General features: G+C 63.4%; 3 protein-coding genes across 6 annotated transcripts; all 3 read right to left on the bottom strand.

Moving 5' to 3' along the window:
• Positions 1-623: 623 nt before the first annotated feature.
• CTDSP1 (CTD small phosphatase 1) lies at positions 624-5,679 on the bottom strand. Its single transcript, XM_054070658.1, has 7 exons — positions 5,479-5,679; positions 4,443-4,585; positions 4,123-4,224; positions 3,810-3,866; positions 3,194-3,286; positions 2,552-2,737; positions 624-2,458 (listed from the first exon to the last, which is right to left on the bottom strand). Exons 1-7 carry the CDS (start codon positions 5,543-5,545, stop codon positions 2,330-2,332), a joined length of 777 nt encoding a protein of 258 aa, XP_053926633.1. The 5' UTR covers positions 5,546-5,679; the 3' UTR covers positions 624-2,329.
• Positions 5,680-8,966: 3,287 nt separating this feature from the next.
• Positions 8,967-15,491, bottom strand: SLC11A1 (solute carrier family 11 member 1). Of its 4 annotated transcripts, XM_009557975.2 has the most exons (15): positions 15,386-15,491; positions 14,684-14,817; positions 13,861-13,983; positions 13,419-13,538; positions 12,538-12,644; positions 12,379-12,449; positions 12,202-12,269; positions 11,902-12,057; positions 11,605-11,763; positions 11,363-11,452; positions 11,064-11,183; positions 10,385-10,534; positions 10,234-10,307; positions 9,648-9,801; positions 8,967-9,554 (listed from the first exon to the last, which is right to left on the bottom strand). In XM_009557975.2, the coding sequence occupies exons 1-15, from the start codon at positions 15,423-15,425 to the stop codon at positions 9,444-9,446; spliced, it is 1,677 nt and encodes a 558-aa protein (XP_009556270.2). In that variant the 5' UTR covers positions 15,426-15,491; the 3' UTR covers positions 8,967-9,443. The 4 variants fall into 4 exon arrangements, with proteins under 4 accessions (XP_009556270.2, XP_053926009.1, XP_053926011.1 ...); XM_054070034.1 differs by lacking the exon at positions 11,064-11,183; XM_054070036.1 differs by lacking the exon at positions 11,902-12,057.
• Positions 15,492-16,403: 912 nt separating this feature from the next.
• On the bottom strand, positions 16,404-19,038 carry CATIP (ciliogenesis associated TTC17 interacting protein). Its single transcript, XM_009557985.2, has 9 exons — positions 18,939-19,038; positions 18,434-18,646; positions 18,234-18,289; positions 17,830-17,916; positions 17,493-17,663; positions 17,185-17,309; positions 17,020-17,096; positions 16,834-16,922; positions 16,404-16,643 (listed from the first exon to the last, which is right to left on the bottom strand). Exons 1-9 carry the CDS (start codon positions 19,012-19,014, stop codon positions 16,404-16,406), a joined length of 1,134 nt encoding a protein of 377 aa, XP_009556280.2. The 5' UTR covers positions 19,015-19,038.
• Between the last annotated feature and the right edge of the window lie 225 nt (positions 19,039-19,263).

Below are 19,263 nucleotides of genomic sequence, written 5' to 3'. Positions count from 1 at the left end.
ACAGAGCCAATGAGGGCACGGAGGGGGGCCGCTAAGGGACCCACCCAACACCCCATTGCCTGCATGCTGCCCAGGGGAGGGAGGGTGCCACAAGCCCCCCCCCCCCCCCCCCCCCCCAGTAACTTCCAGGCTATACAGGGAGGGGGGGGCCTCCAACACCTTCTTTGGAAGAAACTGAGGAATGGAGAACTTGTGACCCCCCCTTTCTCAAGCCCTAAAGCTGGGGGACACGGCTTGCATGGTACATTCAGCTTGCCCCTTGTAAAGGGGTAGGATATCCATCCCTGTGGCATCAGGGTCCTTTTCCCAGGAGTGGGAAAGGGTTAGGATGGGGGTGCCAGGGCAAGGAGCTGCCTCCCCTCAGCACCAGGCAATGGGTAACCCCCCCACCCTGCAGCCCGAAGGTGCTACTCCAGCACTTGACCTGCAGCATCCCCTCTTCCCAGGGGTATTTAGAGGATCCCGGGGCCTCTCTGCCCCCTCGCCTGTGCACACCCACTAGTGACACACTCGTGGCATGTGCCCACACCCACAGGCGCTCACACTCAAAACACACACAGGACTACACTTTCCAAGATGGTTTGACAGCTTTAATCACATGAAGGCACTTGGATCTGGTCCCCCAGCCCTCCCCAGCCCCCCCAATGCCATCTCCAGGCCTCCCCCGACTCCCCAAGGGGGCCCAGCACAGGGGCTGCACTCCTCGGGTGCTGCAGCACCCACAGGTGCTTGCTGGGCAGCGAGCTTCGCTGGTGCCGTTTGACTTGTCTAAGATAAAGTGCTGAGTTCAACCCTCCTGGAGGGGCAGGATCAGGCCTGCGGCAGGCAGGGCTCTAGGGGGAAGTGGATGTGCTACCGCATCCCCCATTCCACCCCCGTGCCACAGGGCAGGGTGGAGGCAGGGGTGTGGGCAGGCCTGGGGGGCCCTGCCCGCCCTTGGCACCCAGCTTTAGGAGAAGGGCAGCACCAGCAGAAGCCAGCCACACAGCACTGGAAAGCTAAAACCCCCTCACATCCCACCCCCCAGTTACTGCCCACCCTCGCTTCCCTGGCATAGGAGTAAAAAGGCACCCATGATTTTTTTGGGAAACCGTTGCTTTTCCCCCTAAAAAAATATGAGACATTGTCCATGTTGCGATGCTAAAAAAGGCCTGGCTGAGCTCAGCCCTCCCCCCTCCCTGAGAGTCCCCAGCCTCTCAAGGCTGGGGGACACCCTGGCACAAGCCCAACCCCACGGGGGTCAGGGTAACCCCAGGCTGGAGGGAGGGGGGCACCCACAGTGCCTCCCACCCCTGTCCCAGCCGAGGGGCTGGGGTAAGGCAGGGGGGCACACTAAGGCTGGTACGGAGGTTCCTCCCTCCTAGGAGTTGCAGCCTTTGGTGAAGCTGCCAATGTATGGGAAGGGGGCGCATGCCCCCCCGTGAGGGAGGGGATCCCCCTCCCGCTGGTGACTGGAGTGGCTCCCACTGACACAGTGTAACTGGAAGGGGGGAGGTCACCAGACCCCCCCCTCATGGGAAGAAACCGAGGTTGGAGGGGGTGAGCTAAGAAGCTCCCCCCAGGCACATCCCTTGCAGGGGGTTGGGGGGCACAGATACGTGGAGTCCCAAGGCACTTGGGGGCCACTGATGGCCAGAGGCTCAGCCCTGAGGCCAGGCTGCCCCCCAAAACACACCCCATAGGCGGTGGGGGCAGAAGGCACGAGAGAGGGGTAGGGCTGTGCTCCCTCCCAAGGTGATCAGCTGCACCAAGGGCAGACCTAAGGGTATGGTGACCGCCAATAACACCCTCCTCGTTTCTGGGGGGTGGGAACGGGTTAACCCTCCTCATGCCCCCCCTGTAGACAGGGGCCCAGGGCCACCAGCCCCGCCAGCAGGCAGAGCCTGGATGGATGGGGGGAAGGTTCGTGTGTCCCCCTCCCCCCAAAGGCAGTGGAAAGCAGCAGCTGCTGACCCCCTCTCCCCACTTCGGGGAACACAGAGGGGAAAAGGACCTGAGAACCGTTTTGGGGAGAGGGGTTGCGGATGGGGAGAGGGTGGGATGGAACAGTGGGGGATGATGGGACCCCTCCCAAAGGTCCCCAGCACAGTGAGGCAATGGGTTGCCTACGAACCCCCTCCTCCACAGTCAGGGGGACACCCAGCTCCCTGGCAGAGGCACCCACATCTCCCACCACCACCAGCAGGCAGGGAGGACACCCACGCCCACCGAGGCTGGGGAGGACAATGCTGAGGGGGCACATTGGGATCTCCCCCCTAAAATAAGGCACGCAGCTGCCACAGCAGTGCACCCCTCCCCCTGGTAGCACCTGGTGGGGTGGGGGGGGGCATTAGCTGTTAGTCCGCTGCTTCTTGAGCACTGCGTACACATCCTCCACCTTGCTGAGCCTCTCAAAGAAGGGCAGCAGATCCAGCAGCTCCGTGTCTGCCATGTTATCAAACCAGGAGGCCACCGGCACCTGTGGGCAACGGAGCCAGCAGCGATGGAGGGGGGGGCCCTGCCATTCCCCCCTCTGCCCTCCCCTCCCCAGCCTCACCCCAGGGGTACATACGGCATTATCAGGGTGGAAAATGTAGGATGCAGGCGAGTTGTCCACGATGATGATGCGGCGCAGGTCGCGGCCCAGGCGGCTCAGGTCCTTCACGTAGTTGCCGCGGTGGAAGACACAAGATTCCCGGAAAAGCCGTGCTCGAAAAGCCCCCCATTTATCCAGCAGATCAGCCACAGGATCCGCGTACTGTGGGCAACGGAGGGGCTCACCAAGGCATGTTGTGCCACCATGCCCACCCCACGGTGACAATGTCAGCCAGCTCTCCGCCAGCGCCAGCTCGCCTTGTACCTGTTTCCCTTGCCAGCACCTTGGGTGGGCAGGCAAAGAGCACTGCTCTGATGCTGGCACTGCCTGCAGGGAGGCAGAGGACAAGGGCCCCGTGAAGCACACGGGTGGGCAGGCAAGGGGAGTTGTGCTACCCTACGGGTGACCAGGAAGGAGAGGGTGATGGTTGCCCAGGGAAGTTGTGGATGCCCCATCCCTGGAAGTGTTCAAGGCCAGGTTGAATAGGGCCTTGAGCAGCCTGATCTAGTGGAAAGTCTTCCTGCCCATTGCAGTGGGTTGGAACTGGATGATCTTTAAGGTCCCTTCCAAGCCACACAACTCCATGGTTCCATGGTCGGTGGCAGTGGGGGCACCCACCTTGGCCAGACTGGCGGTGAAGAGCACACACTCGAAGAGCTCGCCCATGCGCTGCAGGAACTCATCCACGTGTGGCCGCTTGAGCACGTACACCTGCAGACACGAGGCAGAGGGCAGCACGCCATAGGCACCGGCAACCAGGCCCCCAGCCAGCACACCATGCCTGCCCTGGGGGACACTCATGCCCCTGATCCCAGCTGGTGGCTCCCTGCTGGAGAAGACGGGGTAGAGGGCTGCCCATGCCCCATGCTGTGGGAGCTGACTCGTGTGGGCTGGGAGATGCCATGGCCCCAATGGCACATCAAGGGCGAAGCGTCCAGCCGGCTCCAGAGCCAAGTAACCAAGAACAGGCTGACTGCCCAGACCACAGCCTATCCTGGATTACTTGAACCTGGGGCCAGCCACTGTGGGAAGGCATCGTGCCAGGACCCACCTTCTCCTCACCTCCCCATCCCACAGGGAAAAGGGTTACCCCCATCTGCTCTTTCACAACATACCAGCCCCAGCACCCTGACGCCCGTGACCGCCCCGCAGTGCAGAGTGCTGGTTTGGCTCCCGCTCCCTGGGACAGGTGGCAGAGGGGGTGCGCCCCCCACCCACCGGCCACCCCTGTTACCTGGTGCATGATGCCATCAATTTCCACGGGAATGATGAAGTCAGCGTTGTTCACTGGCTGGGAAGCGCACAGCAGGGTCAGCGTCGGGCAGGCACCCCCTCCCCAAACGCTGCCTGCCCTCTGCCCACCATGCACCCCCAGCTGTCCCCGCTGTCCCCTCACGGGGAACACCCCATCCAAGCCAGCAGAGCTGCGCCGGGTGCTGCTCAGGGGACCCTGGGTGCTGGGCACATCACCTGCGGGGATGAGGGTTTGTAGAGCAGGCAGAGAAGGGTGTGGGGTATGGGGGGCAGCGGGCCGGGGTGTCCCCCACCTTGAAGGAGCTGTGCACCAGTGTCTCGTCCAGGTCGATGACCACGCACAGCTTGCTGGCATCCTGCGGTTTGATCTCAGGCAGGAGGTGTTTGACAGCAGCCTGTGGCGGGGTCGGGGAGGGGCACAGGGAAACCCAGAAGTCAGTAGGGTGGTGAGGGGCACCCCAAACCCTCCTGTCCACCCAGAATGGGGGAACGGTGGGAAGGACAGCAGCCCCTTCCGCCCTGGCACAGAGGAAGCGCTGGGGATGAGTGGCCCAGCACCGTGTGTGTCCCCCAGTGCCAGGCTGCGGGTGCAGGGGGTGTCCGGGGGGGTTACCTTGGGCAGGGCCCCATTCTCCTCCACCAGGAGCGGGGCGCTGGTGGTGCCCGCGCAGGGCTCCCCCTCATCACGGCACAGGCAGCAGAACAGGGACTGGAGGATGCTACGGTTCCGCGGCTTTTTGGCAGGGGCCTGAGTACCTGCAAGGAGGGTGGGAGGCGCGGAGAAGGGGAGTGAGGGGGCAGGAGCAGCGCCGGCTCGGCGAGGAGGGCCGGGAGAGCTGGGGTGTTCGTGCTAGTCAGAGCCCCCACGTTCTTATCAGCCCCCCGAGCCCACCCGGCTGCCCTTGCTGCCCCCCGGACATGGATGTTTGGGGGCCACTCGGAGCACCCAGTGGGGTCCCGCCCCGCCCCGGGGTCGCGGACCCACGCGTGTGGGCGGGGCCTCGTTAAATGGGCGTGGCGTGTCACCCCTTAGTCCCGCGCCCCGCCCCGCCCTCCACTGGCCGGCGCGGGCGCTGCGGGGGCGCGCGGCCAATCAGAGCGAAGAGCCCGCCCCCAGGCGCGATTCCCGCAGCTCCCATTGGCGGAGCCCGGGGAAACTGAGGCAGAGGAGCGACTCCTGCCCGCCGCGGGCAGCGCGGCGCCTCCAGCCCGTTCCCCTCCGGCCCCGCGGGACGGGTCCTGTCCGCAGCCCTCGGCTACCGCGTCGGGGCACCCGCGGCGCAGGGGCTGCCCCCATATTCGAGCCCCGTTCCCACGCTCGCCCCCCAGGGGCCGGGACGTGCCCGGGGGCGCCCGACGCTTCCTCCCCCGCCCCTCTTTCTATGCCTAAGTTTCCCCGCTGCCCGCACGGCTCCGGAGCAAACAGCGCAGATAACCCCGAGGGCACCGACGAGGGACCGGGGGGACCCGAAGGGGACCCGGGAGGGGTCGGGGCGCGTCTTCCCGCGCTCAGCCGTGTGCCCCCCCCCCCCGGCAGCCCCGGGACCGCCCTGAGCCCGCCCGCAGCTCCTCGCACCCCGCGGAACCCCCGTCCCTCCCCTCTCCCGCACCGAGGGTGGGCGCCGCCACACCCCCCCCCCCCCCGTTACCTTTCTCCTGCAGCGGGGCGCTGCCCTCCTCCCGGCTGACCTGGGCGATGATGGACTGGTGCTCCATGGGCGCCGGGGGGGGGTGGGAGGGGGCGGCCCCCCCCGGCGCGGCCCCTGGGGGGAGGCGGGGCGGCGGCGCGGGGCGGCGGGCGCGGGAGCGGCGCCGCGGAGGAAACTTTGTTACAACATGGAGTTTCCTCCGCCCGGGCTGGGGCTGCAAACATGGAACCCGGGCGCGGTTTCAAGGAACCCCTTAAAAGGGCAATGCCGGGCGGTGACCCCCCCCCGCCTCCTCCTCCTCCTCCCGCCGCCTCTCGGCACCCGCGGGGGAACGCAGCCTTTGAGGGGTGCCTTACGCCCCCCGTGGGTTTGGCTGGAAACGACCCCCTTTGCCCCACCACCCCACCCTCCTGGCTCCCCTGCATGATGGATAGTGCGGACGGTGCCGCTGTCACCCCAGGTGTGCACTCCATCCCGCTAGCAGCCCCGGGGAGGGAGGGAGGGGAGTCCCCCCCCGCAGCCAAACCCGGTGTAGGAAGCTCCCCCTCCCCGTGCAGGGTGTCCCCGGCAGCAAAAGCCCCCGACCCAGTGCCTCCAGGGGTTTCTGTCCCGGGATGTGATCCGGGGAGACCAGCGTAAGGGGCAGCGGGTGCCGAGGTCTGTGCCGATAACCTCCTGCTCTAATTGTTTATTCTTTCTCCCTCGACTCCCTCATTATTTTGGGATATTTTATATATATTAATAATATATAATTTCCCTGCAATTCCTCCCTTCCTGTCTTCGGGATAAAGAGGGCTGTTCCCAGATGCTCTGCGAAAAGCTGCTTTTACCAGGAACTTGAAGATGCAACGCTTCCCCCGGGAAAGCTCATCACCCCTCCCACCCTCCGGTGCCACCCCCGGTGCTCCCCGCATCCCCCGCACCTTCCCCACCTGGAAACCCGTCAGGCCCCTGCCAGAAATGCTGCTCCCTCCATTCCCGGGAGCAGAGTCGGTTGGAAATTCCCCATTTCATCTTGTTTGGGGTCATTCCATTTCTCTCAGCTGTGGTTTGGAAATTTAAGGGTCTGGAATCATCTTTTCTGGGTCGGGGTGATCCCGGGGCACTGCCAAGGCAGTGGCATCTCCCGGGTACCGCTCTGTGCTCCGGCTCCCCCGGGCTGCCCCGTTCCCGTACAGCGAGAGCAGTCCCTGGGGAACGGGGCAGAGAGGGCACTCGTCCCCTCTGCCAGTGTAGGGCACGAGGAGACACAACATATTCTCACAGGTGACCCTGCTGGAAAATGGGGTCGGGCATAGGTAGGTGGCCTCCTGGGAAGTTCGGATGTTGCAGGGCTGGCAGGACAGAGCAAAAGCCAGTTCACACCTGGGGCTCCCACGCTGGCAGCTCGGCACTGGGCATGCTGGCACCAGGAGCCCTGGGGGAAACCCAGTGGGGTCTGGGCTGCGGCTGAGAACCGGGACACCTCGTCCCATCACCTCCTCTGTCTGCTCTGGCAGTGGGCAGTGGCTGTGCCTCCGTCTTCCTACCTCCCTGCAGCGCTGGACAGGGAGGCAGCTGGTGCTCCCCACCTCGCCCAGCGGGAGGAAGAGGAAGGAAGGAGCTGTGCTTGCTCACCTCTCTATTTTGAACTGACCAGGTGGAGCTGGGCAGGATGCCTCCTCAACCTCAGCAGGGTGGCAGCCCCGCTCTGCTGCCAGCGGGTGCCAGGAATGCTGCTCATCTTGGGGGTGTCTGTGGAGGCCACACACTGTCCCCTCTGGGACCTCTGTGCCTCTGGCCAAATCCTGCTTTTCCCTCCCCTGTGCACAGGCAGCAGCCCCAGCTCTGCCAGGCCTTGGCTGTCCTCTAATTAGTGTAATTAGGAAAGTTGTCAGGCCAGATGCCGGCAGCAGCAGTCGGAGCATCCTTTCCAGGTTTACTGCCCACAGGCTCAGAGGCAGGCTGAGCAGCTGGGATGCTCAGGGGGTTGTTCTTGTCTTGGGGCTGTGGGACAGGCTAGGGACATTTGTGGGGCCCAAGCCTTCATCCTGCATTCCCAGTTAAGCCCAGGAGGCCCACACTGGATGTGTGGGCTGCTGGGGAGAGGCACAGGGGGCAGAACGGCACCAGGCTCCTGCCACCCACCACCAAGGGACCTGCTGTGCAGCCCCACTGCCCCTAAGCTGCGGTCCTGGCCACTGTCCTCAGCCTCCCAGCTGCGGGTGGCCCAGCAATGCTGCCCCACAGGGCTGGGCACCTCCTGCCGAGTGCTGGGCCAAGGTAGTTGTCCCTGGAATGCGGTTGTCTTGTGTTGAGTCCCAGCTAGAGAAGAGCAAACCCCACAGGCACAGCCCTGCAGATCTCCTACGCTCCAGATGAGCCATTGGTGCTGGTCCTTGCATCCTGCAGACCCCAGTATCCCCTAGCCCCACAACTGCTGAGCTGTTAGGACAGGGTGTAATAGTTTTATACTAAAAGACAAGAGATTTAGATTTCTTATTAGGAAGAATTCTTTTACGCTGAGGGTGGTGAGACACTCTGAACAGGTTGCCCAGAGAGGTGGTAGATGCCCTACCCTTGGAGACACTCAAGGTCAGGTTGGATGGGGCTCTGAGCAACCTGACCTGGTGGAAGGCGCTCCTGGTCACTGCAGGGGGATTGGATGATGACATAAAAGATGACCTTTATGGTCTCTTCCAGCCCAAACCATTGATTCTATGATGACCCTAAGATCCCCCTTTCCCCTCAGCCCTTGGCGGCCCCTCTAGTCCCGCTCCCCGCCCTGGGGATGCTCCCGCAGCCGCTTTGCTAGGGGGTGGACCGCGCTCCTCCTCCTCAGAGCCGGCACCGGGGTCGGTTGTGCCGCTCGGTGCGTGTGGGGGGAACGACCCCTCCTTTCGGCGGCCGCACCGCTCCGGCTCCTCCCCCGAGGCCGGGCCCGCGGGGGCGGGGGAGGCACCGCCCATCGCGCCGCCATCGCCCTTTTAAGAAAGGGGAAATTCTTCACATAAACAAGCGCGGGGAGCGGGGGGGGGGTCCCTTCCCGGGGGGGGCAGGGGCTAGGGAGGGGGCAGGCCCCCCTCCAACCCCCCCCTCCCCAATATCCCCCCCTCCGTGCACTCCCGGGCTGGTTTGGGAAGGGGGACTTTGGGATGGGGAGCGCAGGGGAGCCTTGAAACAGGCCAGGGAGCGTCTCACAAGTGCGGGAGCGGCGGGGGGGGGGCGAAACGCAGTGGGGACACCCGCCCCCCCCAACCCGGGGTGCGGGGCCGCGGGGGCGATGCCGCCCCCATGGTTGAGCCTCATCGGCCCCGTATCCGCCGGGAAACGGGGCATCCGGGGCGGGGAGGGCACGGTGGGGCCCCCATTTCCCCCGGGGAGTGTGCAAAGGGCTCCCCGCCCCCGGGGGGGGGGGGAATGCAAAGGGCTGGGCTGAGCCCCCCCTCCCCGGCCACGTGTGCACCCCCGGCCCCCACCGCCCGAGACCCCCCAAGTGCGAGGCGAAGGGGCGGCACCGGGGGGGGGTCCCCGCCCGGGGGCACGCAGGGTGTAAATATGCCATTTATCAGCCCTCCCCCTCGAACCGAGCAGCCCCCGGGCGGGGAGGGATGCTTAGCGGTCCCGGGAGGTAATTAGCGGTCCGGGCGGTAATTAGCGGTCCCGTGGGCCGGCGGTTCCCGGCACTAATGAGGAGAGGAGGTCTCCAGGGCGGCTCCTTCACTGACGCATTCGCGCCAAGGGGTGGGGGCACCTCCCGCTGTCCCGCATCCAGCCTGGACCAGCATTCCTGAATGTTTGGGGGGCCTCAAACATTGAGAGGAAAGTCTGCCTGGCTGTTAACCCCGTCCCTGTCGGTTGTATTTCTGGCTAGAACATCATCCCCAGGTTCGGTGTGTGATCAATCCGGTGCCCCGAGCGGGGGACCAGGCTGGGCAGGGAGGAGGGACAGTAATGGGGGGGACAGTCAGGGGAGTCGGGATCCGTCACTGGGTCCCTGCTGGAGCCGGTGGGCCGAGGGAGACCCCAAAGCTAAACCGGCTGTGGTGACCCCGTGCCAGGAACCGAGCTCCGTGTGCGATGCTGCACGTCCAGATCTGTGGGGAGCAAAGAGGGGAGGTTGGTCGGTGGGTACCCAGGAGGGATGCTGTCCCCCACCCAGCCGCCCCTGCGCGCCGTGCCAGCCCTACCAGGTAGGCGAGGAAGACCATGTAGGCAGCCAGCAGCAGGCCCAGGGGAATGTAGTATCCCAAGCCCCGCAGCGTGGGCAGAAAGTCCACCACAAAGTAGACGTTAATGGCACAGACCAACCCCGTGATGAGAGTCATCAGCACCTTCGCCAGGCTGCGGGCAGAGAAGTAGGCATCAGCGCCAGAGCAGGGCTCCGTGTGCCACCGGGAACAGCTGTCTGGGAGATCTGGGGCTGGAGGTGAGCAAGATCCCAACTGGGACATCTCTGCACCCCATGGCCATTCTGCACCCCTACAGCAGGGCTCTGAGGGTGGACTTTGGGAGTCCTCCAGATGGGAGGCTGGCAGTGCCAGGAGGATGCTGAGGATCCTGGGGGTGCCTGAGGCAGGGGCCAGATGTGGCATTGGGATGAAGATGATGAGGGCAGTTATAGGGTCTATCCTGCTCTGGTGGGAATGAACTAAATGCCCATACACCAACTGCTCCCGCAGCGTGGTTTGGGGATGACAGGATGGTCCGAAGGGAGGTGCCTGCAGTAGGGTGCCCTGCTGTCCCCCCCATGCCCCACCCTGCCCTGGAACTCACAGGCCATTCGTGAAGTCCTGCATGAGCGGGCGCAGGCTGGTGAAGGTGAGGATGGGCAGGACAGCAAAGGGCAGCTGGAAGAAGAGGGGGGTGATGGAGGCACAGCTTCCAGACTGGGGTGTTGGAGTGCAGGTGGTGCCTCGCACCTTACCAGAATGCTCTGGAGGACGTTGAGCAGGTCATTCATGCCAGTGAGGTGGCTGACGTCCTTGAAGGCAGCCACAAAGACAGTGGGCAGGATGGCAAAGGAGCGGGTGAAGAGCACCCGGGCAAAACGGGACCAGCGGAGCTGCAGGAAGCCCTGAGGACACAGCAAACCCTGCATCCTTGCCCCTTGCCATGCCAAGGGATGGTACCAGGATGCTCCCCCCCAACTGTGGCTTGGAGAGACAGGGGAGACATCATCACCTCCTCTGTGCCAGGGTGCTGAGCGGGCCCTTGCAGGGCCTCTGGGCCCCACTAGGTGTCAGCTCCAGCTCGTTAAGCAAATGAGTTCATTCGGGAAACACTTTATGGGGCACCCACAGGATGCCTCTGGAAGGGGGTGTCACAGGAGACAGGGGTGGCGATGAAGCAGCAATGGATGGGCACTGTCCCCATCCCATCTCCGGGGGACCAGGGACCCTGGTGCCATCAAGCTGCCACCCACCGGCAGGGCAACGACCCTTGCCCAGCTCCCTGCAGGAATAGGGGGCAATGAACTCTGCCAAATAGCCGTGGAGGGGGGAGGTGTTTCCCACAGGAGGCCCCAGCCAGGGCCCATCCGTGATTCCCCTCCGCCTCCCCAGCTGCTCCCCATGGGAATGAGGAGCAGCATTCCCATTCCTCACCTCCATGACAAACTGCCCTGCATAGGTCCCAGTCATCGTGGAGCTCTGTCCTGCTGCCAGGATCCCAATAGCCCAGATGTACAGCGCTGCCATCCCAAAATAGCAGCCCAGGATGACACCCTGTGTGGCAACGCTCCCATGAGATCCCCCAAATGTCCCATACCCTGGGGCACCCCATCAGCTCCTGGTCTCCCAGTGGGGTTGTGGCAGCCCCCAACTCCTGGGATCGACACTGAGGGGAGTGCTGTGTCCCCCAAATGGGTACGGATGCCTGCTGGGCACAGCCGGGGGCCACTCACCCCCTGGTAGATATCCACGGAGACCGTCTCATTGTTGGTGGGGAAGATGCCAGCGTAGCGGCTGACGCTGCTGTTGACGCACTTGTTGTGCTGCAAGGCACGGCGGGCATGAGTGTGACAGCCACCCGGCCCCCATGGACGTAAGGGGACGAGGATGCCCACTCTCCAAGGGATGCTCACTCTGCCTGTCTCCGCAGCTGAGCACGACCATCACCTCCCTGTGGGCCCGGGGTGACACTCACCACATCTTCATTTCGCTGGCGGTAGAAAGCCTCGCCGAAGACAGCCATGACGAAGAGGTTGATGAGGAAGGAGACAAAGAGGGCCAGGCAGGACTCGGTCAGGAAATACATGTTGGCCTCCCTCACCGCCTCCTTCTTGGACCGGTCTATCGCCCGTGTCTGAACGTGATGGGTGACATGGGTGCCACAGGGTCAGGCGAGCACCCCCTGTACTGCAGCCAGGACTAGCCTGTCCCCATTGAGTGTCCCCTGAGGCACCCTGGGGTGGCAGTGCCCATGGCAGTGCCTTGGTCTCACCTTGACCAAGGAGGAGTGGAGGAAGATGTTATGGGGCATAATGATGGCGCCGATGATGCCCACAGCCTGCAGCAGCTCCTCTCGCCCACAGCCTGGGCAGTAGGGCAGGAAAATGCCCTTCAGCACCTCCACCTGCCCTGGCCTCACCACCACGTACTGGGGACCGGGAAGGGGCACTGTGAGCTGGCATCCTCCCTGCTGCAGCCCAGTGCCAGCAGGGATGCCCCATGGGGTTTCCCTGCCTGCCCCCATCTAGCAGCACCTTGTGGGGAGAGGGGTGTCCCCAGCTCCCCTCTTCACCTCGTAGCCAAAGGTCAGGGCCATGATGGTGATGAGGAGGCCGAAGAAGGCCTCCAGTTTTCGGAGCCCTAGAGGGGTTGAGAGCCAAGGTGGGACAGGGCAGGAGACACCAGTGCCACATCAGCACCAGGGCTGCCCGGACAAGTGTCCTCCCTATCCCTCCACTCCGGTACCCACCATATTTGTCAAGGAAGAGGAAGAAGATGGTGTCCACGATGGTAATGAGGACCCCACCCCAGAGGGGGATGCTGCAGAACGGCAAGGAAGGGCGTTAGACATGTGCCCCTCCACAGAGCAGGACCATCGTGGGGATAGGGTCTCCAAGGGGTGGCTTACCGTCCAGCTGAGAGCAGGCTGAAGGCAATGGCTGTCCCAATGACCTCCTGCATGTCAGAGCCAATGATGGCGATCTCAATCATGAGCCAGAGCAGCACGCGGGGCACCTGGAGGGGCCAGGGCACAGCAAGGTGCTTAAGTCTGCAGAAGGGCTTGGCCCTGGGTAAGCAGGCACAGCCTCCGGACTTGAGACCCCTATGCCTGGCCCCAGGCTGTGGCAGGCCACCCAGAGCAGTGTGGAGACACCGGCAGACTGCCCCCCCAGCCTCTCAACAGAATTGTGTGGTGCAGGATGGATCCTAAATCCCAGCCTGGCCCCCCTCCCAATCCTGCCCCAGTGGGAGGTGAGAACAGGACCCAGCTGTCTAGACATGATGCTTCTGAGGAGCACTGGGACAGAGGGGTGTGTCCAGCCTTCCTTTTGGGGACCTGTCAGCTAACATCTCATAGCTTCTTCCCCCCTCGCTAGGATCCTGCCACCTAGATGGGTCCCCAGGCTATCCCCCTTCTTTGCCATGTGACCCGCCCTGCACCCTCCCTGCACCAACGCGCCCAGGCTCGCCCTGCGTCTCAGCTGCGCGTCGCTCCCACGACGCCCGGGCTCACGCCCCTGGGGACGCACTCATGTCCCTAAATCAGACCAGGACACTAAGGCGTCTGCTCCTCTCACCATCTCCCTGTGCCAGAGAGGCATGGGGGTGCTAGATGGGGGGAACTGGGGCTGGAGGGGTGAGTGAGGAGCCCTTGGGAAAGGAGGGGCTCTTGCAGCATCTTTCTGCTCCTCTCCACATCCTAAACAGCCCTGCCCCCAGTCCCTGCCAGATCTGGGGGACCTCAAGTGCGGGGTCCTTCCAGACTGGAGATTCACAGTGGCTGCTCACCTTGGGGTAATAGAGGTAGCAAATCTCTCCCAGGTCCTTCCCTGTCACCACACCCAGGCGGATGGCCAGGCGCTGGCACAGCAGCCCCAGGACAGTGGCCCACAGCAGCACCCACAGCAGCTGGGAGGCAGGAGAGAGGCAGCAAGGACTGGGTACCAGGCAGGATCTGACCGCCTGTGGCTCCCAGAAAGCTTATCAAGCATCCCGGGGACAAAGGGAGGGTGAAGCCCGAGAGGGCGTGGTGGTCCCCAGCCCAGGCAAAGGGGTGGCTCTCCCGCACCCCTGCATGCCCTCCCCCAGTGCCAAGGGCCTCTGGTTCCCTTCCGGCTCCCTGGGCTGGGGAAGTTGCCTTGCCGTGGGGCTGGGTGGCCGTTGGAACAGGAGAGGTTACGAAACCTCAGCTGTTTCCTGACTCCGGGTCCAGGGGGGGCCCAGGGCTCACCTTGAACCCAGCCACTGCACCACACTGCAGGTCCGACTCCACGTTGCCCGGGTCCAGGTAGGCGATGCTCATGAGGAAGCCGGGACCCGTGAAAGCCCAGAGTTTCCTAAAGCTGAAGCCAGGCTGGGACAAGGCAGCAGGTCAGAGCGGGATGCTCCCATTCAAAACCAGTGTCTCCCAGCTGCACTCCCAGTCCCCTCTGGCCTGTTTCTGGGAAGCCCTCTGCTGCCTGCATGGTTGCATTTCGCATACAGAGGACATTTCTCTTGCCTGTTTTGAGGAGGTAACTGCTGCCCCCCCAGCCCCTCTCCTTTAGCAACAGTGCTGAGAGGCACCAAGACCCACATCCCATATGGGGACAGGTTGGGTGTGCTTTGCAAGGGGGGTCCTGTGGCTGTCAGGCATCGTTAATTGCACCCCATGGGATCCCACTGCCAAGCCTTGCTTTTATCACCCCTCCTAGCAGGGGAACCCCCATTCCTTTCCCTTTTCCTTTCCACCACACAGGACTGCTTGGAGTTGGGGGCTGATAGGGCACCCAAGAGGTGCACGAACTGCAGGGCTATCCTTGTGGTTGGGTAGCATCTTGCCCGGTGCCTCAGATTTCTTATCTGCAAACTTTTTAGTGTGGAAAACCTCAGCCAGGACTGTGATTTGCCTGAACCAGGTCTGGGGACACTAACGTCCCCAGGGCATGTCCAGGGCACATCCTCCAGCCTTTGCAATAGCCATTTGCCTCCCCACCTCAAGCTCCCTGCTGTATCTGTTCTCTGCCCCATCTTGACCCACCCTCAGACAGAGGTCCCAGCCCAGCAGCACCTACCTCATCGCCCTTGGGAATGCTGATGAGTTCATCCAGGTAGGTCTGATCCCGGGTGCCAGGGCACCATGAGGGCACGGGGCTCTGACCAGTGCCATAAGTCTGGGCTTGGCCCTGGTTCAGGGACCCGGTGAGACCTAGGGGAACGAGAGAGAGGAAAGGTGGCAGCCCACCAAGGTGACAAGGACACTGATGGGCTGGCAGCCCTGGTACCACCTTCCCCTGAGTCCCACCTGCCTCTCCCCAGTGAAACCCATGAGGGATGAACCCATTTTTCCAGGGGATCGTTGAGGGAGGCTATATAGGGGCTTTCAGTGTCTACCAAAAGGTGTCAGATGCCACTTCCAGCTCAGGTATCCCTAAAAAACCCTGATCCCAACCCAATCTTCACTAGTTCAAGAGCCAAGCGTGTTTCTGCACAGGAGAGACCCTGCTCTGGGTCCTGCTGGTGGGTGGGCACGGAGTGGGGACAAAAGGCTAGTACTGGTCCCAATCCACCCCCAGCCCACCCACATCGTGGGAGTGGGAGTGAATCGTAGGTGGGTTTGGGGGAACAGAGGATGGGGCAGTTGGAGAAGCCAGGACAGGCTGGGGGAAAGGTATCCCACTTTGGGTGAGTAGCAAAGCCAGGGATCCCAAAGCAGAGAGAAGCGGGTCTGGTAGAGAAAAGGAGGTACCAGATGACCCAAGCGTCACGGGGCTCACCTGGCTGCAGTGATGCTGTGGCTGGGCCTGATCTGGACATGCTGCTGGGGAGCCCTGACCTCGACACTGGGTTCAATGCCCGCCACCCAGCTTTTAAATGAGTCCCCAGTTGCCTCCCCCCACCTCGAGGAGGAGAGGAGGAGGAGGAGGAAATGCTTCTACCCCTCCCACTGACTTGGGCTGGGAAAGGGGCCTTGCCTGGGGGCGGGTGGGTGCTATGAATGCAAGGTCTCAGTTACCCAACGCTGTGCCAGGAGAAGGGGACCCAGCGCCTCCCTCCCCGTTGTTGTGCACATGCACGTGCAAACAGGCGGCACCCACGACAGTGTGCCCACCTGTCACCCTCTGTCACATGCCAGGGGATAGTGTCCCACAGCATGGGGAGTGAGAACTGACCCCATGGAAGTAGGGGAAAGGCTGGAGGAGTGGGAGTGAGGAGGAAGCAGAAGTGCATTGCACAAGCACGTGAGCACGTCAAAATGCACTCAGCTGGGGGGAGACGGAACACTTAGACAGGCTCTGTGGCACGGGCTGCTCACGCCACCCCTGGGTGGGAGGGACACTCACCCCAAAGATGAGGAGCTCAGCATCATGGTGGGTCAGGCTGCTCCTACGAAAGAAGGCAGCCCAGCCCCAGGGCCTTTACACCTGTGAGGTGGGAGGAGGAGCACCCCAGGTGTACCCATGGGTGCCTGGGCAGTCGAGCTGCCTCTTTGGGAGACCAGACTTTGTACCACCAGACTGTGACCCACAGAGTGGTGGGCACTGGGGCTCTGCCCCCAGGGAGATGTGGGGTGCCCTAGAACCGTGATGTGAGCTTGGCTCTGCCCCAGGGTATGTCCCAGGCATCCTCCACCCCAGGTGAGAGCTAGAACAGTTGGGAGTGGGGGGCAGGATGCCTGTGCCCCACCTAGACTGGAATGGGGATGGGGGTTAACACACGAATCAGCACTCTCTGCCCTCCCCGCGCCTCAGTTTCCCCAAAGTAAACGAGCCTGGACAGGCAGCGCTGGCAGCTTTATTCCTTGTTATCTGGAGGTTCACGGTGAAAGGGGCAGGACAGGGAGCTGTCATCCCCAGTGGAGGCAAAGGGGGGCCCTGGTGACCATTGTCGGCCAAAGGGGGCAAAGAATTGGGCGGCGAAGGAAACAGGGTCGTAGGGCTGCTGCAGGAGCAGGGCCTGGAGGAAGTCTGCCAGCAGCTGCTGGATCTCCGGGTGTTCTTGGATGTAGGCAGCGTGGGATGCTTGCAGCTCCTCCTGCAGTAGAATGGGCACAGGCACCAATGTCCCTCCTGGGGCACCAGTGTACCCTTAGCCACCACGCTGGGGGGTGGGCAGGATGCCTGGGTCCTTTACCTTGGTGGGTCCTGGCCCACCTGATCCCTGCTGAGCACCCCAGGGGAGACCCTGCTGGGGAGTGGCACAGCTCCATGTCCCCTTATCTCACCTTCCTATCCAGGAACCAGGAGTAGAGCTGAACGTCCTCCTCCCAGTCCAGGGGTTGTTTGGGGAAGGGGGCCTGAGGCTTGATCCCACCTGGCAGCAGAAAGGCAGGGCAGCATGTTCCCCTCTCGGCTGCCAAACAGCAGGCAGGAGCTGCCTGGGCTGGGGGGCAAAAGCCTCCCCCCGGTACCTATCTTGCTGAGCACAGATTCATCCTGCAGAAGCATCAGCATGGGACAGCCAACCTGCACCCGCCGGGCCAAACGCCTGCGGAGGAAAGAGCTGGTGGTGCCTCTCCTGGGTCCCCCCGGGCTGGCAGGGCTGGGGGTGCCCCTGGCTGGATCCCTGCCCATACCCGTTGGGGAGGAAGCTGCTGTGCCAGATGGTGGAGACTCCTGTGCCGGCATTCAGGGCTCTCTCGATCACAAACACCTCCACCTCTCCTGAGCCCACCACTTGCTGCTGGATGCCCAGTGTCCGCTGGGGGTAACAACCAGGAGTCACCTCTGTTCTGGAGTCACCTCTTCCCTCCAGTGTCATCCCCATGCCCCCGCTATGCTGTCACCTACACTGTGCTCAACCCCATCTCCTGCATCCCACCCTGGCACCCCACACCCGACCCAGATGCCCTTATCCTATGAGATCCCCTGGCCAGTGGCTCACGTAGCTGGAGGTGCAGAGGTGGCCCTCGGTGTCGATGGCCGGGAAGATGAGGTTGGGGGGCACTGCCTGCCGGTGTGCCAGCACCCGCAGCAGCAGGAGGCTGGCACCCTCTGGCAGCAGCCCCCGCAGCTCAGCCTGGCTGTAGGAGAAGCTCTGGCACTGTGGTTCCGCCTGTGAAAATACACGGCCACCTTGTGGGATGGCCATGGCCCCACCAGCCCAGGTGATGGCATCCCAGAGCCTGTGGGCACCCCCAGGTGGGACGGGCCAGCCATGCCCCCCTCCCAGGATGTGCCTCATGTGGGGCAGAGGGGAGAGAGACTCTCCTCAGCCTCACCTCTCCCTCCTGGAGGGTCTTGGTGACAGTCATCCCATGCTGGTGGCTCACCATGTGGGTCCTCCTCTCCACGGGGTGTTCGCTGAGCTGCAGGAGGGGTGGGGACACAGGATGGAGGGCAGAGTCAGGGCACTCCCTCTCTGAGGTGGCAGCCCCAGCACCTCTTTGAGAGTACCATGACAGATGCATTGTGGGAAACTCCCTACTCCAGCTGCCACCCAGAGTAGAGGAGGAGGATCAGGCTGGTGGGACAGAGCTGGTGTTCCAGCCAGGGAGGGGACACCAGGCTGCCCACAGGGGCATTGCATAGGGCAGAGTCCCCAGGCGGGCATCGCTGCAGGGCACACCCTAGGGCAGAGATGCAGGACATGGGAAATGGGACGTGCAACAACCATGCTGGTTACCTCCAGGTGCTCCTGCTCCTCCTGCTCCAGGGTCTCTAGCCGTGGGGTCACACAGGCTGCAGAGCAGAGCCAGGCTCAGCCCACCATGCTCAACCACCCTACTGGCACTGCTGCAGTGCCCATCCCAGCACCAGGTGCTGGTGAGACTGGTATGCTCCAGTCCTGGGAAGCAGGAACACCTCAAGCTGCCATGGGCTCACCTTTAAGGGTGCTGGAGAAGGGCACGCCATCCTGCCTGCCGCGGGAGCCGGCTTGCACGAGGATGCAGCTCCGCAGTGGCTCACCTGCTTGCTCGTAGGGTGCCCACTGGGCTTCCACCCACCACTGGCCTCCTGCCTGCTCACTTGGCTGACCAGCTGCTGGCACCACCTCCAGTGTCTCAGCAAACAAGCAGCGCTCCAGCTCCTCCAGCCCTGTCCGGAGGGACCATCACCCTTGACTAGAGGGAAGGACACTCCCACCTAGGGGGATGGACACCTCTGCCCAAAGAGGCCATCACCGCTGCTCAGGGAGATGGATGCTTCTACCCCAGGGATGGACACTCTTACCCCGAGGGAGGGACACCTCTGCCCAAAGCTTCTCCTGCCTCAGTTCCCTGCCCTGCGCCATGGGTCCCGCTCAAGCCCCCCGCCCCGAGCCCCTGCTGCCAGACCCGGTGGATGCCCAGGGCACATAGGGATGAGGAGGGTGGTGGGGGGCACCCACCAATGCGGCTCAGGAACTCGATGGGTGCCTCTGCAAGGGCTGGGGTGTCCTGCTGGCTCTCCGGGGGCTGCTCCATGCCTCACTTGGGGGTCTCTGCTGCCGGACACCCCCAGGTGAGGGGGGCAGCACATCTCCCCAACCTGCAGTACCCAACACGCGTAACTGGGGGAGGCACAGTGACTCCCCCCTACTCCGGCCTCTGCAGCCCCCCCAGCCCTGTGACCCCCCCCCCTTATCCTCCCCCTCGGCCCCCTAACACCCCCTCTCCTCAGCAGCCCCCCCAACACCCCAGTCCTCCCAACCTGCACCCAGGTGCCCCCCCAAG

Source organism: Cuculus canorus, chromosome 6 (assembly GCF_017976375.1).
Source record: "Cuculus canorus isolate bCucCan1 chromosome 6, bCucCan1.pri, whole genome shotgun sequence".
Lineage (NCBI taxonomy): Eukaryota > Metazoa > Chordata > Aves > Cuculiformes > Cuculidae > Cuculus > Cuculus canorus.
Note: the sequence above shows the minus strand (reverse complement) of the source record. Positions and strands in the feature narration are given on the sequence as shown.